Source organism: Haliaeetus albicilla, chromosome 6, assembly GCF_947461875.1.
Source record: "Haliaeetus albicilla chromosome 6, bHalAlb1.1, whole genome shotgun sequence".
NCBI lineage: Eukaryota > Metazoa > Chordata > Aves > Accipitriformes > Accipitridae > Haliaeetus > Haliaeetus albicilla.
The window spans coordinates 44,424,018-44,442,756 of NC_091488.1; the positions used below are offsets into that span (position 1 = coordinate 44,424,018).

The following is an 18,739-nucleotide window of genomic DNA, read 5'->3' on the forward strand; positions in this document are numbered from 1 at the left end:
AGGTCTGTGTGAGGAAAATGTCTCTGACAGTTCTCTAAACAGTCTATTACCACTTTGTCACAACCACTACAGACTGATGCAAAAAATAATAATAATAAAAAAAAAAACAACAAAAACTTTCAGGAATTCAAGACTGAAAACAAAATAATCTGCAAGTTAGAACAGAATTTTCCTTCCCCCATTTCTAAATGAAAGAGAGAGGAGCTACGCAAAAATACTTCACCTTCTTCTCAAGAAAGATATGGTTCAACTGGAACATATGGTAGAGAAAAAGCACTGCTCATTATTGCAGCTTTCAAAATCATTCACCTCTAAGTCAAATGCATGCATTTTTACATAATGCCTTAGTACAAACATTGCATCAGGGCTTATCCTAAAAAGTAACTACTTGCAATACAAACAGCAACCAGAAATAATCCAAAGTTTGAGTCTTGATTTTCAACAACCAAACAAACCAGGTTATGCTTTTTGATCTTTTAGTCGTATTTAATAAAAGCTGATATGGCCACCAAGATGCTAAGATCTCTTTTGGACAACAAATGAAGGAGGCATCACGTAAAGAACATTTAATTGCATCCAACTGCTAAACAATGTCTCTCTCCGATAGCTCCTGCTGTTGGGCCAACGCATACAACAAAAAGATGACGCAAAGAATCACTTTTTATGTCAACGCATGCATGCTGGGTTTATAGGAAATTACACAACAGTTCAACAGATAGTATAGATTTCTTCAGAAGTAGTGAAGAAACAGATTGAATATACTAAGCAGTCAGAGTACTGTAACTTAAAAGTCTATTTAAAGGCACCTTAAAGGGTTTTGAAAAAGCTGAGTCCTTTACACGGAGTATAGAAACCAAGCAGTACTCCAAAGCTATAATCATTATTTACAACTTCAATCCTTATTTTGCACTGAAAAAGAAACAATATATGGGAAGGAAAAGTATTTGACAGAACATACAAAAACCCAAAGCTGACATGAGAGAAAGGCAGCATTCACAACTCACTTCCTTTTAGAATTTTGAAACTACGCTACCATTTTTTTTTCCCCCAAATTAGACTGTGGCTTTTAAAAACTATTTTAAATAACCTTCTGGACTGGCTGCTCTGTGAAGTTAGCTTTGTGCTGTTTTATCCTTTCCCAGTCTCCCTAAATGTCTTTGCACTCCACCAGCTGATTTCAGACAAGTCTGAAAGGCAGAAGTCTCGAATCCATTACTGAAGTTTTGTAAAAATCAGTGGGGAGAGCCTGCAGCAGTGTCGCTGCTGAGGAGAGGAGGGCTCAGTCCCTGCGGGACACGCCGGGCTTGTCCCCACCGTGCCAAACTGCAGCAGCAAACAAGTCGAAGGACATGCAGGTCCTTGCTCAAGCAAGGAGGCCAAGCAGAAACAGCAGAGGGTACATGAGAAAGCTGAGAGCATCACAGGGGGAGAGAGGAGAAAAAGAAAAGAGGTAGGCATGAGGAAATAGCTGGGGAAGTCTGAGGAATACCTGCTGTATTCATGATGGGTTTAACCCATCAAACATCCAACAAATCTATTGGGAACCTATGTATGTTCCTCATGCATTGAAATCTTCCAAATCGGGTGATTTAATGCCTTGTTAAAAGTCTATTTAATTTTCCTTGCTAACACTTTAAACACACACTGAAATAAGATACAGGCATTCCAAAATCCCCAACTTTTTTTCCAGGAGTGTAATTTCACTGACTTCCAAATTAGGACTTGGGCAATGTTCCCTGGGCAAGGAAGTGAACAAACCCTTGAAGCATCCTCAACAAAAGCCAAAGAGCAGAGGCTAACTTCAGCAGATCCAAGCAGGGACAGCAACAAAACACAATTTACATAGGTGTTTATACAACTCTGGTAAGCAACCTACAACAAGGAAGAAACTGGGAAATTTCAGCTCTGCTGAAACTTAATGGAATCTATGCCATTGACTTGAACGGGACAAAATTTGGCTCTGGCATAGTTTGCCTTTTATTTTCCCTCCCTTTGAACCTGGCATTTAAAAATTTATCTTCCAAATTCGGATGGTAACATTTTTCTCAAGCCTGAAGCAAACAATGTACTAAATTCTATATTTAAGGACATGTTACTTAAGAGAAGTGATAAAGTAGTTAATACTAGTTTTTGATAGCTTCTTCCCAGATCCTTTTCTGCCTTAGCAGAGTTACAGCTAACTATTATAGGTTAATAATCTTTCAGAGCAAGCTTGCAGTGTAACTACCTGCTCCCATGGGTAGAGAAGCATTTTCTGAACTACTTCTTTTTAATATGTGCAATTTAATTAAGGAAAAAATACGACTATAATTCACATGCTTTAAACTAGTTAATAAACAAGATGAGAAAGCCTTAAGAGAGACTAAGTCAACAAATCATCCTTATGCTGAACTAGTTGGGACAATGTGAAATTTTAGGAGAAAATACTGAAAGTTATTAATTTTAAGTAGAAGAAAGTAGGCAAGGCTACTTTCTTCATACCTTCAGTGAAATGTAGTCTGAACAATATGGACAGTAAATGCAACTGCCAGCCAAAAGCAACCTTCAGAATAAGCTTATTTCGGATAGCTTTCACACATTATAATAGTAGCTAACGCCATATCTTTTGTAGATTGAAGAATACAGACAAATACCATTATCACATGAACTACCTGCACTAATTTAAACACACAAAAATTCAAATAGCCTCTTATATGACAAATCTTTTCTTAAATTAATTTAAGTTTCTATTACTTTACTGATCTTCACAGTTGTTAGGTGGACATTAACTTGTCTAATAATATCACCTGTATGATTCCCTTGCTTTTGAATGCTATTTCAGCATTAGAGAAGGTAAGAACAGCAGAATTTCTCTTTAGTTCAGGAAGAGGCATCTGGCAGGACAATCTGCAAAAGCCACTCCTTAGCTTGAATTCTACATGTGGGCAATGGCCATTCCCAGTTGTCTGCAACAGAATACCCTGTCCGCAAATTTCATTTTTGTGATCTCAAACTCTGCCTTTCCAAGCTGAGAAGCTGGCCCCCTTCTTCACAGCACAAGCACCGTTCATTGTATTATGCTCCAGATCCTCTAACTTGTTATTTGGAGGACACGAAGGAGGTGGGGAGAGTTGAGCCTGCTCTCATCCATTTAGTACAAATTAAGAACTTTCCTTTATCTGACACTTTATGGGGCACATTTACCTTTCTACGTTTTTTCAGCCCCTCATCTGTTCATCTTTGCCTCACTATCCCTTGACCTTGATGGACTATCTCCATCTTGGAGGTGACTCAAAGTTGCTGGTCTGGAAACTGTGGAAACAAACTAGCAGGGAAGAAACCAGAAATGAGAAAAGCAGCCCTAAGAAGTCATAAAATCAGCAGCTTCTACATGCCAAATGCCAGAGCCCAAAGTGCTTTTCATTGCTGCTTGTTTGGAACAATTTTTGGGATGTCAGAACGAGACCAAAATTCTGGATTATGGGCACACATGCTACGCTGGTGCAAGTTTTGCACATCAAGCCACAGTAGAACCACAGATTATAGAGACAGAATAAGGCTAAACCTGAAAACATCAGGAAAGCCATGCTTGTTCCAGTATTTGGAACAAAAGCTAAATGCACATATCTCTATTCTTCTGCAATGTCGAGATGAAACTACAATGACAGGGGATAGAATAGTTCAGTAAATTAATGCACGTGCTTATTTTCAGCATTGGAAGTTGCCATCCAAGACACAGAGGCAAATACTTTTCACTGTTTGGCAACAGGTTTGGGACACACACCTTGTGACGGTTCTTCCCCAAGAAACTCTGAGACAGCCCGACTACGCACGCCTCCAGAGGAGCTTCTGCTCCAGACTGCTGTGGTGAAATACTCTCTCCCAGCTCTTACTAGGGAAGTGAATGAATAACTTCATGATACTTATTTTTGGACACCCCAAGAGAAGCCAGTAATACAGCCACACTGATCAATCTTTCCCTGCCAGTGGCTATAAATGTTCCCTCCGGGACACTCTCAACTCCTGCCAGCGCAGTGACAGAGAAAACGTGCCGAGACCAGCAGATCCTTATTATCCAGAAGCACCACCAGGTTCTGGCGAGCCCTCTATTGCCCCACCACCTAACCTAGTAAAAAAAATAATGCATTTTATGGAGATAAAGCTTAACTGCACAGCTTCTTTTTATACAAGACGATCATGTGGCAACAGAAACACCTGCACTAACCCCTGCTTCAGCACCTATGTTTGTCCTAGGATGTTGTAGGGGAATGTGGGCAGCCATTCCACAGTTTTTCAGCAGGCAGCAGCACCCATATGACCAGCGCAGCCAGCAGCACGCCAGCAACAGACTCTGGGATGGTGTTAACGCACACAGACCTGCAAGGAAGAAGCCTCAGCCAAAACGCCTGTCAAGGGATAGCTGAAGGGCTTGGTTTGAAAAAAAAACACCAGAAAAATAAAAAAACAACCCAAAACCAAAAAAACCAACCCCAACCCAACCAAAAACACCCTCCTGCAAATCAGCTGCGGGAACAAAACTACGTGCCATCCCCAGCAAGCCTTAGGGACATGCACACACTTGCAGAATTCATAACCAAAGGTGCACGAAGGCCCAAACTGTACAAGCTATGAAAGCACACAAGTGACATGAATGCTTGTGCCCAACCACTGAAAAAAACCCATAAAGTTGTACACAGGCAGACCACAGAGCTATTAGGGGCCTGGATTTGTAGCTATTTGGCAACAGGGTTTTTTTAAAAAACTTGGAATAGGTCATTTCCCAGGTCATTATTTTAACAATAGTCCCAGGTCTGCTGGATGACACACACAGAGGCATTAACTGCAGTAAATGTGTTTTGATGCTACTCTTACTATCATATATATTTAAATACAGCTCTAATGCAGTACTTTACAAAAGCGCAACAAGCACTACCCCTGGCTATGAGTTATTTTTAAAGGGACCTTTAGGGTTAGAATTTAAGTCACGCACTTCGATGAAATAATCAAGATCCTAGAAGTTAGAAGGCGGTTTACAGTTGTGACTTTCAGGATGAAAAGACACATCCTGGAACCAACTTTAGTTTCTGCTACATTGAAGAGCAAATAATGTCATATGGGCAAATTCATGTGTTAAAAGACAACCTAGACAAAGCCAGACAGCCTAACGCAACTTCTGGTTACAGTGCTAAAGAGGATGACTAACTACTGAAATGGTCGTGATGCAGGCCAGCTGTACTGTCAGTCTTGGGCCACCACAATGTCACCACCTCGGCTTAAGAAGCCCCTGTTGCTCAGAAATACTTCCAATAATTACTATATTGCAGCATGTTACAATCATAAGGCCTGCAGTAACGTTAGCAAACAACAAAAACCTTAGAAAACTGCTGGATGCCTCACAGATGACATAAAAAAGTTCTACTTAGAACACATTTTGGCTTCATATTCCTCACTGATTTTATTTTTAACCTAGTTTTAAGATAGCATATTTAAACAGAAGAGTCAAGATCCCTGCTTTCCATGTAAACTCAGTTTTTGTTACCACACACACACAGGTTTATATATAGAGAAAAAACTGTGTAGCAGGAAAAGGCTGTTGTGCTAACAATTCAGAAGAAAACAAGAACTAGAAAACACACACATGTCCACATAAAAAAAAAGTTTAAAATGCAGTATTACAATAGTGAAGAATTTCACAGTTTCCTATACATTGAGCTATGGATAAAGTACCGATAATTAAATGTTCCTTCCTCTCCCCCTCTTTTAAAGAAACCTATCTGTGCTTGTTGGTTGGTATACAAATAATGCTGGTTGTGTTTGGATGAGCAATCCTATGTGAAATAGGGAAGAGTTCTCACTAAGCACTCTTGCTGCCCATCTAGCAAGAACTAAGGAAAATCCTGGTGTTTACCACCACTGGAAGCAGCATCATCACAAAACTAAACCCCTAGAACTTCTAACATATTGCAGAACACTGGGAAACAGCCAAGTAAGTCTGTAAAGGCATTTTATTACTTCTCAGCTCCCAAATGCAAAGATTCTGTTGAGAAGGAAGTGAAGGGAGGACAGGATAGGAAGGAATATTTGCTGAACTTCATTTTCAAGCTATTCTGTGCAAGTTTCAGAGAAGGGGCTTGGGGGAAGAAGTTTTTTGGGGGGAGGCACTAGAAAGTCTGAAAAACAATTGAAATTCATGATGGTTTTGGCAAGTGGAAAATGGCCTCCTCACTCTAGAATGATTAGAACTATTTTAGAGACCAGCAGATAAGAAAACAAAAATGGAAAGAGCAACTTTAAAAAGGGTCTGCAAAAAAGTGCAAGATTACAGTCATTATACAGTTGGAGCAAGAGACATTTTACAGGCTTGTCTATAAAGCAGTCTCTTCTGGTGACACCTAAAATATTTGTTGTATGCAGTTATCCTCTGAAACAAGTTGTCTCAGTGCACTCTGATAATGCAGCTGAGCCAATCTATTAGCTCTCAGCTGGGAAAAAGATATCAACTGGGATCAGCCGCCTTCCTCTCACTCAAGAGCTCCCACCACTGTGCTTTTGCCTGGGCTCTGCTGCTTATGGGACTACACAGTAATGCTGATTCAACTCACTAGAGTAGCAGAAAGTTAACCTAACCAAACATCTCTTGTCAGTTGAAGTTGAATCAGCGTATTAAACAGTAAACCGGGAGAGCTATGGTATCCAGGGCAAGAAAGAGTAGGGCTGGTGCTGCCACTAAGTTCTGCCCTTTTATCTTTATTGTGCCATTACTTTCTGCAGAGTTCTTATGGTTCTGCCTCTTTTTTCTACTCGGGAGATACGCAAGTGTTGCTACAATACATGCTGAAGAATAACCAATGGAAAAAAAAATAGCGAGACAGGTAACTCTTCAGGAACACTTCTTTTTTCAAAGAACTGCAGAGTTGCAACGAGCCAGCCAGCCATTGAATTTAACACTAGTTAGAACATACTAACTTTAAACATACTTTAGCTGGCTATAAACATATTCTGCCAAGACTTGATCATGATCTCCAAACCCTTTCGAACATATTAAACCTTGCCTAAGTGACTCAAGTCCATAAGCAAGGTGAAAGCTTAGCACAATATTGGGGAACCCGGGAGCCAAATCTCATCTCTCCAGCACTAGGACCCCAGAGAATGTCTTGACTAAAAAACTGAAGAAGTTACCCACAACCACCCAACAGATTGCTGTTCGTATTTATGATTTTTTTCATTTTGCTCTTCATTTTTAGGACTCCACTGTAAGAAAACCCAGCTGTTCCCTGTCCTCTGCCAAAATCTCCCGCTTCCCTAACATTTCCATGACACAGCTACGTGCCAGGTATTAAAAAGATGTCTTCATGTTCAAAATTAATGGCTAAAGGACAGCAAAAGTTAACAGAGTAAGTCGAATCAGAAAGACTGTTGCACACAATATATTAAAACTGTCAAGAGAGTTTAAAGCCAATCATTAGGCTACATTTTCCCTCCCACTAAATCTCTTTACGAAAAGCCAAGTTACAGAATTATTTGTGTCTAAATCACAGCATAACAGAAGCAGTAGTTGGTATTTGTACAGTCATTCTTTACAGTTATTTTAAGTCATCAAAATGATTTTCTGGCTTGAGATCTCATACCTACTTTTAAACTAAATGGCAAAATCACCTGGATTCTTTTTGTTCGAAATCAAATTTCTCCCCACACATTAAAAAAGCCCCTTTCCTAATGTAATTGACACGGAAATCTCAAAAGGTATAGAAATCACAGCAGCCGTCTACAAAAATGTGTGTATTTTGTTAAGAAGTGATATCTGACCATTTACAATTAAATTCTGCCTCTGGGGATTATATCCAAGTATCTGGAAACATTTACACTTAACTACAGAATAAAGACTCAGGCAGTTGGTACAGATTTCAACAAATACACATACATACCTATACTGGAGGTATAATCGGTGGCTCCAAAGATCAACTCTGGTGCCCTGTAGTACCGAGAGCAGATGTATGAAACATTAGGTTCTCCACGAACCAGCTGTTTTGCACTGAAAAGGAAACAAAATAATAATCTTTCAGTAATGAGTAGTTTTACAATATTGTAGTGTAGACCAACATTAAGCTTTGGCACTCTTCACCCACCCCCAATTCCTAACTGCTAAAGTACCATGTTATTTTAAGCTGATGCAAGCCACAGACTCAATTTACCATGAAATCAGTCCAATCCATCAAGCAGCTACCTTATACTGGACATAGTAAAGGAAATTCGGACTACAATCTAGGTGATAAATAGGATCAGATTTTTGGCTGGCAGTTGTCTTTTGCCAGGTACAAAGGTTTGTTTACAATGAAAAAGAGGACAGAATACGGTTCAGTCAAATGTAGTTACCTTTTAAGGTTCAAAAGCTCTGGATACTCACCAGAATTGAGAGGTTTGTTTTGGGGGTTTTTTTTGGTTTGTTTGGTTTTTGTTTTGTTTTGGTTTTTTAAATTTCCATCAGAATATTCTGGCTCTTTGCTGTTTAAGGGAGTGTGGTCTAAGGCAAAAGGTGTATGAGGAGACAAAGGAAAAAAAAAAACAACTTTGCCATTGTAGTCACTTGTTAATGGTCCACGATTAATATGAAGCCTTCATTTATACTGCAAGAGGTCAGCCACAAAGGATCTAACCTACGGTATTGCCCCAACCATTACCTTTGGAAGAATCAAAGAAAATAAAGGGGCACGAGAGCACATTACTCTTGGAACACGAGACTATGAACATATACTTCTTTCTTAATTAACACCAAGTGTTAGATGGAAAGGAGCTGGAAGACAAAACTGCCCTTTCAGAAATACTGCATTCAACTAAGCAGCACCAAACCCAGCAGAGTGGTAAGCCAGCCAAATCCAACGTCCAACCTTCCAGACACTCTTCTCAACCTTCACGGAAGAAGGACTCCCACCACCCATTTAGCCTTTTTAAAAAGTCTCAGTTTTCTGTTTTCTATATAGAAAATACAATTAACAGATAAAAAGAAAGTACCACCTTCTTATGCATTGTTACTTTTTAGTTTCAGTGTGATTCCTATTTTGCTCCAGCACTGGTGAGGTAGAGCTGAGGAGGAGATTCCCGAGCCACCAGGCATGACGATGCACTGCTTGAATAACCACCATCTGACATTCCCACTCGCTACAGGCAAGCAAATTTAGCAACAGCAGCTTCCGTGACCTCTCACACATACGCCCTAACTATTTTAGTCTGCAAAGCTATAGCGCAATCTAAAGACTCAACTTTCCTGGAGAAATCTGTCTCCTGTCTGAGTGTGGATTCCCAGAATTTCTGTATCAGTTCTCAGATGGGGGCTGGACTCTAAAGGTGATTCACTTGAACAGATACTGGAAATAAATGGGCCACTGGAAACTAGGATACAGACGTCCACTATCTGAGAGCTTCAATTAGATGTGTTGCTTCTGATCTTGAGCCTCTACGGTATGTGAAATATTAAGTGAATTGGTGCACATACACGTGGACTAATAAAGTGTAGCATTAGCCTTAGGTTGCTATGCCACTGTGCCTGTCTTCTCTTCCCTAAACACATCTCACCCTAATATTTGGTTGTATTTTTCCACGATGCAGTATTTCCCCTATGTGACAGCATGTTTATTTTATTTTTCTAATACCTGCATAAATAACAGGCTTGAACTTTAATTCCCTCCCTCCTGACATCCTTTTCCAGGTCTTTTTTCCTCCCTCTCATATGAACTCATTTTAAGAGGAAAACAGATTATCAATAATTTCTCTTTCAAAACTACAAATGAAGACCTTCTGAGGAACACAGAGGATTTCTTTGCAAAGTTGCACCCAGGTTCACTTTGAAGGAAGCTCTTTTCACCAGGTTTCAGGCCACAGATGCACTTACCTTCCGAAGTCGCAGAGTTTTAGAACAGCTGTATCAGGGTCCAGCAAGAGGTTCTGTGGTTTTATATCCCGGTGGCAGATCCCAAAGGAATGGATATAGGCTAAACTCCGGAACAGCTGATACATGTACAACTGGAACACAGAAACATTGCATAAGGTGTGCTTTCCCAGTCAAAACAGAGTAAACAAACTCTTAGAAGAACAGCAAAATCACTCAAAAAAGACCCTACTGAATGCACATTAGTGCTATGAAGATGGGCAAGCTACTCGCATCCTTCCATACCCACCTTTTGCCATATACCCACACATGCAGTTCAAATTTGTTCATTTATCCATTCAAAATTGAGCACAATTCCAAAAGAAAATAATTGTGCTAGCTTTCCAATATTTATAAATAATGGTAGTCATAAAAAACATACACAAAATAAAGGTGTTTCAGTTTGCTTTATAAATCAGCCTCTTCATAGAAATGAAGTATTCCAGGTTATTAAAAAAACCAAAACCCTCTAAACAACCTGCCCCCTAAAACCCTAAATAAAACTCTTTAGCTAATGAAGTTACGAACAACATATTAAATGTTGCCCAAGGACTATGGTAGTGCCTCAGCCTGTCACTTGAATTAATCTCCCAGTTTCTCTTGGTGAGGGGACAAACTCATTTTAATTTCAAATCTCTGGGCAAAAAGGCAGAGAAAAACAACTGTTTGGAATAATTTTATGCAAGGCACAGCAAACACGTATGCTGAGGGAGAGTTTTCTCTGCCTCTTTTCCAAGACTGGCTAACCCCCTTTGCAAGGAGGAATACAGCAAGGGGAGATGTTACGAAGCCAAGAGCTTCACAGGGCAAGATTACAGGGCAAGGGGAGGATGTCAAGCTGCTGGAAGTACACACTGTCGGCTATGGAGAATAAAGAGCTGCTGGATACAATTAGGGCTGTATAGCGTGTACAGTCATAAAGGCATGGGAAGCCCTGTTTCAAGGTTGCCAGGTTGTTATCTTTGTTGTGTCCCCCACAAGGTTCCTCTCAAAATCAAGCTACAGGCAGGACATTGTACCGAAGATGCACCTCCACACTTTCCTTTTCTAAGCACATTCTCTACAAGTTCACCTTTAACGGTCTGTAAAACCGGGTGCAACTGCTAGATATTGATATCAGGTCATATTTGCCTCACTTTCACCACTATCTTTGTCTTTTCACTTTCTCTATCCCTCATTTTTTGTTGTTCATTTAGCAGGGAAAGTAGGAGCAGGAGGAGAATTGCTTGAATATTGGCTCTAGGTCTTTAGTTTTCATGTTTGTTTCTGAAAACCGCAACTCTGCACAAAGAAAAGCAAACAAACATGTTTTCTGAATTGCCTGTTCTAGGCACGTTAACTCTGTATTGTGCAAGTGTATTGCAAAATAATGCAAAAGATTGCTCTAACTTGAGGAGTCAAGTCAACACATGCAGGATTTAGAAAGCATGCCTTTCATCTCCACACAGCAAACCCAAAACATCCAAGAATTTCTTACAGCGTGTTAGAAGATACAAATAAGAATTAGCAGAAAGATTACTAGAAAAGCTTCCCTGCAGTTCTTTAACAGTTTCTTTGTTACCCAGGGAAGAGCAGCTCTCTGCCTGCCTAGGTATCAATCAGAAGTGAATAAACAGGTCTGATCCAATTTTTGTGTAGCCAAGATGTCTGGAAAATTGCAAAAGCTTTAATGACATCAAGGTAACACGATCTTTTTAAATACAGGATTGTGAGAAAGGCTTGGCTTGCCAGAAAAATAAGAACAGCCTTCCAGGCTACCTGCAACGGGAAGTCCCAAGCAAGATGAAAGAGTTGAAGCAGAATTTTCTCTCAAAGTGTAAGTAAGGACAATTTTTCCCAAATTCCCATAATGAAGAGCAATTAGGGCAAGAGTACTGACAAAAGATATATAAACAATTTATCAAAAGTTAAGCTAACAGATTTGGGGGACCATCTAACCTGAAGACATGCTGTTCCACCAACAGACCAAACAGAGTGACCTTACAGTAGAAATTGTTACTACTGGATGATAAAGTTATGTGCTTTCTTAAAAACAGGCACCAGTGCTGACTATTGTGGAGAGATGCCATTTACAATTTATGCATATACAGTTATGGCACAACACTTCATTATTGGAATAATTACTATTTATAGCTTTCACCTTTGTAACTTTCATCTTCTTTCAATCAAATTGAAGTTTTTTCTTAACCCCACCCTCATGTTAAGCATTACGCTTTTAAAGAGGAGTCTGGAGATATCAATATGCATCAGGAATATTTGTTGCTAATTTCCATTTAATGTTACCTGGGCACCATGTTAACAAGTTAATGCCATGTGAAAACATGATCATTCACTAGCGTGTGGACTGTGGTCACCGCAATATATGAAATGGAACTACAAGACCCAGATGGATCCCATGTTTGACCAAAAAAAAAAAAAAAAATTTTATTCATTTTAACCACTTTGTAAAAGACAACAAAAAGACACAGACAACTTAAGTGAGGTTTTGAGGCTACAATGTGCATAAAAGCATCTTACCCCAAGTAGCTCTTCAAGACAAGAGCCAATGAGCTCCAAGTGGGGACAAAAATATGCCTTTCATGCCCATAACAGAAGCACGTGAACTCTTATTCATACGCCAGGAAAGGGGGAAGATAACAGATAAGAGAACATTATTCTTCCTGACATCCTCTTTCAGTTCCTGACCTTTGTACTATTGTGTCATCATCACCTCAGGAAACCGAAGCTGCTCATCTGGCTGGTATCAGTGTCTACCTAAGCTGCTTCAAAAACAAAACACTCCCCCCACACTCAGTCTCCCTCACCCACTCCAAGATTTTTGTAAAGTGAGAAATCAGGAGTGCTTGCTTTAAGCCTCTATTCTTCCTTCGCTGTAACAAATAGTCATTCTTTTTTTTTTTTTTCCTTGCCTCAAGGTGTACATGCTCCTAAAAATTTCAAAAAACTAATTATGTCAGAAAAGAGGTATCCATAGAGTCTATTTCTATAATATCCTTCTTCATCTAACCATATCTATCAGTTACCTACCTTGACATAAATCATAGGGAGTGTCTGTTTGGCCCGACTATAATGTCTGGCAACTCTGTATACTGTTTCAGGAACATAGTCCAGCACCAAGTTGAGGTACACCTCATCTTTCTGAAAGAGAATAGAGAAGAAGAAAAAAAAAAAAAAATCAGCAATAGATTTGAAGCATGAAGTACAATTAAAGCATTCAGAGAAGCCAACAGGATGAGAAAGTTGTGGACATTTTAAGTATACATCTTTAGTAGAAGTATGAAGTGCTGCCAAACTGTCTTTCCTTTAGGCTTTGCACTTGTGCACTAATATTTAAGTCAAACTTATGTTTAAGGTCACGTTAATTAATATGGTCTTCAACATAAGGCATTTTCTGATTATAAATGGGGACAAGGATATAATTGTTCTGCCCAGTCAATATTTTCATTAGGAGATATTTCAAGGTGACATATGCATCATTATTTGAAGCGGTCTATTAACTCATTAGTCCCTTACCTGCCAAAACCCAAGAAGTCCAAATTTAAAAGTCCCAAGCTCACCCCCCAACAACTACACATCAAAAAAAAAGTTTTAAAACCCTGCATCTTTTAGAAATGGTACTTTGATCTTACTGAATTCCTAACTATTAAGGAATTAGTAATACATATTAACCATTCGTAGACAGTAAGCCAGCGTTAACATTTGTAACCATTCTGTTCACATGCATTTTGATGTCCCAGTTATCTCCAGCTTAAACATATGAACTTATTCACGGCAAAACAGAACAAGCCAAAACCAAAGACTCAAGTATTGCTTTTAATATCTAGGATCAGGTTAGAGGTCTGTGTGAACATAATGCAGAGAAACAACAGAAGTAGCTTTATAAGAAGATACTTTGTTACAGAATACATTAGCAAAGGGAAGAAGGAACAAAGAGGAATTAAATGACAAGGTACTATAATCACATAGTGCCTAACTGTGGAACTGAGAATTTTCAGCATTAAAACAGGTCTTTAAAAGTCTTCTGATATTTTAATGCAGTCTTCTGCACAAATCCTATCAGGACTGTGAATACATTTAATGTTGGGGGTGGGGTTATAATTAACTATATCAACCTGGAAAATTATTTTTGAAAGCTAGGTGAATTACCCAGAAGTTACCTCTCCTGCGCTTGCTGTATTAACAGTTGGATCTTTCTGTAGAGAAAGACAATACATAAAAACTTTACGTGGATGGAAACAGTACAGAACTCCCAGGTCCTAACTGGAGTCCCTTGTCAGCAGCTCCGCTGGCTAGGTATCTTAATACCCAAACCCAAACCTCATTTAGCCATTGCAATTTAATAACATTACTGAGACTTAACATGTCACTTCAAGCACAGAATGTGGTGTGTTTCTCTCACAGTGCTCTCTTTTCCTTACCTGCCTCTGTCCTGCCTCAGCAAAGAGCAGCAGTCTCCAATGAATAAAGAAATAGTACATAGTAACACACACAGAAATACACACCTTGAATACACAATATGCAAAGAACTGCTGGGTTTGTGTGTTGTTAGAAACACAGAATTCAAGATCTCTGGTCACCATTACTTGAAAATAAACGCTTGTATTTTCAAGACATTTTAATACCTCTTACCAAGACCTCCTAATAGGCCAAGTCACCTTGCAAGGCCCTGCCTACATCACTCTTCCCTACAAAAAGATGCTCTTTTTTAATATCATTGCTTAAATGACAGTGGTAGTAACACCAGCACTAAGCAAATGCCAATGGCCCAGTAACTTGTATCTGCTCTTATAGTACTTCTGCAACATAGACAAGGAGCAGCAGCCTCCGAAACCCTGCCTACGCTGATGCCTCTCCAGTGCCACCCCAGGAACTAGGTAACAACATAAAGGAACCTGGGTACCAGGCTGGAGAACAAACTTTTTGAAATGGAGGAGAAGGGACAAGTACCAGCAGTGCAGAGGAAATACCAGACCACTCTGGAACTCCATGGATATGCAAACGTATGCAAGAAAACGATGTACTTGTATTTTTGCACTTTCCCTTCTGCAACAAGAAAAGTTCTTATTTCCCTGACTCTCACTTCAAGCCAACAAAAATCCACCACCACCTCTTCTTAGGTCAGAGCTTTCAAGGTGTTAATTATAAAATACAGAAGTTAAATGTCCTGAAAAATCAAAGTTAACTCATGCCTGGTAAGGCAACCTGTACGCCAAGAGAAAACAGTCTCACGAGTATGAACTTTGATTCAGTGGAGATAGAACCTGATGAGTATGCTGAATGCTTGCCTCTTGGAGGATGGGAAAGTCTTATTGGTAACAAGTCACTGCACAGAGCACTCTCTTATTGAGGTTGATTACTTTCATTCAAGGATTCATTTTCCAGGTATCAAAAGAATTTACATGATAGAGACAGAAAAAAATGAGTAGAAATGGAATTATAGTGATTGCATTGTCCTCTCATAGTACAAGTAAAAGGAGACATATAAAACAGTAATATATATGATCATTAAACCGTGTCTATGCTACTTCACAACAGCAAGTTTTGAGAATTACAGAACTCTATAGTTCATACCACCTTTTCTTCACCTTTCCTCTGTTTTTATTGCTATTTTATGTTCTGTTGGAAATGGGATTAATTCAGTGGCATGACATAACACAAGCACAAAAAAGCTCAAGGCACCTGAATCGGAGAAATGGAGATTTTACACTCACCCACCAATGCTTATGAATTTTAATGCTATCCACAGTACTTGAACAAACAACATGGGGTTTGCGTGGTACTGCTCCTGTGTAAACACATATCACACATCACCTAGAACACGAAAGCACACAAATACCTTTCCCCCAGCCAACGAACAAGTTTTGATGTACCATTTGAGGTACCCACAACTTTAATATGCAACTATAAAGGCAAGGCTTATGGTGTTGGCTGTATAAGTAGCTGCATATTCCACTCCTACCACAAGCAACTGACACTTCAGAAGTGCTCTAAATGACTACTTTCATGAATTAAAGATGATTCAAGTGTTCTGACCTACCTCCTCCTGATGTCACCTGGCACAAATCTGATAAACACTCAGAATACGGTTTTCAAGAGCCCTCACCCTTCTCTGTGAGCATGAACTGGATGAAAATAACATCCAAGTTACCTGGATTCCCCTGAACAAGATTCAGGACAAGCTAGAAAGCAGTCATGGCCTGACAAGCTCCGAGGATGATGTAACCTGGTTTGCCTACCTCATGCATTCCTCCTAAACACATATTTTTCCAGTGACCCAGATGTATTGCAATAGGAAACGGGGTTAGCTCAAAGAGCTTGCCAAATGAGGGCAACTGCTTGAGGATCAAGCGGGAGGATCAAGGCTTATCTTTCCATTACAGGAAGCCTTTTTCAAACCTCACCACATATTCCACACATGACTTGTTTCCGCACTGCTGTTTCAAAATTACTGGGCTGGGAACAAACCAAGGTAACCTAACTGTCAGGAGCACTTCTAAAATGCCTCTACAGAGAGCAGAAAGTCCAGAGGAGACTGCATCACATAAATGACAGAAAGCAAACACAAGATGTCATTAAATAACTCACTTCTTACAGACCTTAGGATTGAATAGATCATTAGCTTTCCTCAGCAGGTCAAATGATAATGTGCATCTATGTTCTCCTGTGCTTGTTGCTAAGGTTATGACCGAGTACTCTTGAAAATAAAATAAAATAAAGGTGGGGGGCAGGGGGGAAGAGAGAGAGAAAAAAAAAAAGGGGGGGAAGCCAGACACTGAAATACAGGATCCGTGTATTTCATTAGGATTTTGACTTTAGCAATGCGGCTCATGTATCTGCAATTGCCTCAAATGTTAGAAGCTGCTTTTTGTCACCTGGCAGATAAATCCTCAGTTGACAAACACTGCTCTGAAGCAAGCCACAAGCAAAATAAAAGACTGCCGTGCCATTGAAATGCTCTGCACCTCCCAAGAACTGACAATTCAGGCACCACTTCACTTTGGTTGGGAATGCTTCATATAAGTAAGTACTAATACAGACTATGCCATAATAAGAGGTATGAGAAAGACTAGGACACAAGAGCCAAAACATTCTAGCAACTTAATTTTTTTCTTTGTATCAGAAATTGGAGATAAACCAGGCTGCAAGTACAACTACTCTAGCACATGAGCATTACACATTATGTGGCTGAAGACTGAGTGAAATTGAAAACATCACCCTACTGACACAAGAAAGGCTGCATGGAGGTCTCAAACTCTGCTTTTAAAACTCTTCTCTCCTCCTAAGTAATCTGTTTGAAGCACCATCCAGTTGAGCTTAACTGTGGCCAACATAAAGCAACAGCTATTGAATTCAAAGATTCACTCTTCTGGATTGTTCCTTGCAGGGAAAATACAAATATCCCTTCTCTATCATCCTCCCCCGCCTCAACAAACCCCAGATTAATCCTGAGTGGTTTCTACCAGCTTTCATTAATTTTTTTCATATATCACACACACTACATTTACAACGTGCATGTATAAACTGCAATCAACATTAGTCAGTCACAGTCCAAGTATTTCCCCTATTTACCACCAACACGATGATAGAAGCCAAGGAGATCATACATGCCAAATGCCAGACTAAGGGCAAAAGGAAAAAAAAAAAAAAAAAAAAAAAAAAAAAAATCACAGGGCATACTCTGAAGAATATGTCAGCACCTAGTAAGATGCTAGAAGTTCTCCTGCACTGTCAGTCCCACCTGGAATCTAAGGAATCTAGGATAAAAAGGTTAAGAAGCTATTCCGGGTACTCATTCTTCTAGGATGACTAAATTTACTGGTCAGCATTTGGAAAAAGTGATGAACATGCTCATTTAAATTTTCATCTCCTGGCAGATCAGTGACAGTGCAGTGGTGGTTCTGGTGTGGTTTGCAGGTGTTTTTTTGCTTTTGTACTTTCTTTTTTTAATCCCGGATCATTTAATTGAGCTAGTTTTCAGATGGACTCCACATGATGAGCTGTATGAGCATAACTGAGAGGAAATACAGGAGTTTCTTAAATTAACGTTGCATTTGGAGAAATAAATGTGGAATTGCACTCTGAAGAAACTCACTTTACCCGCCTATTCAGGCTAAAAGCACATACATACATAAGCAATAAACATAAAATTAAGGAATATGCCTCCAGAATGCACTTCTCCTTATTGGAATTATCCCAAGGCATCAGTAGTGGGGCTATATGAGGTAAATAAGCCAGTCAATTTACTCAAGGGGATCATGTTTTCTTTACCTTATGACAGCACCCCACGGATGATGTTTCAGAGGTAGGTGCTACACACAGAGCTGTTACTGACAGGATGGCAGCTATGCAACGGTTCTGTCAAAAACCACTGAGGGAGTTGGAAAGCAAGAAAATGGATTTTAGCATTTCACGTGGATTATGCCTTCTTTCAGAGTGTGTTATTTAAACACCAGACTGTCAGCATGAGGCAAGATATGCCCTTCACCCTGGCTTAGCCATCTAGATTTAGACAACATAAAAGGTTCAAAGTCACACAGTTTTTGCCCTAGATTCAAAAAAGGTTATTTTACTTTTACTTAAAGTTACAACCAGCATGCACTTTACACGCGCTTATCAAGCGCCATGAGTGACCCACCTTCCTTCTCTTATCTTGAAGGCTGACATAGTACCTCAAAGATACAAAGACTTTGGACCTGCTTTCAAAGACAAAGTGAGAATTTGCAGCCTTCCTCCTCTAACTACTGAGTAGCCATGATACACTGGAAAAATTTGAAAAAGCAAAAAATACTGTAGTTGACCTAATTTGTATGAAGGAACGGTGACATCCAGTGGCCACAC

General features: G+C 39.6%; 1 protein-coding gene across 2 annotated transcripts in view; it reads right to left on the minus strand.

Annotated features, from left to right (window-relative positions):
• Positions 1–18,739, minus strand: part of GSK3B (glycogen synthase kinase 3 beta) — a 149,397-nt gene that overhangs the window by 39,050 nt on the left and 91,608 nt on the right. For both annotated transcript variants that reach the window (XM_069785853.1, XM_069785854.1), the window contains exons 4-6: positions 12,929–13,039; positions 9,866–9,996; positions 7,905–8,011 (exon numbers count right to left, since the gene is read on the minus strand). In XM_069785853.1, the coding sequence (XP_069641954.1) occupies positions 7,905–8,011; positions 9,866–9,996; positions 12,929–13,039 (349 nt within the window). The remainder of the gene's footprint in view (positions 1–7,904; positions 8,012–9,865; positions 9,997–12,928; positions 13,040–18,739) is intronic.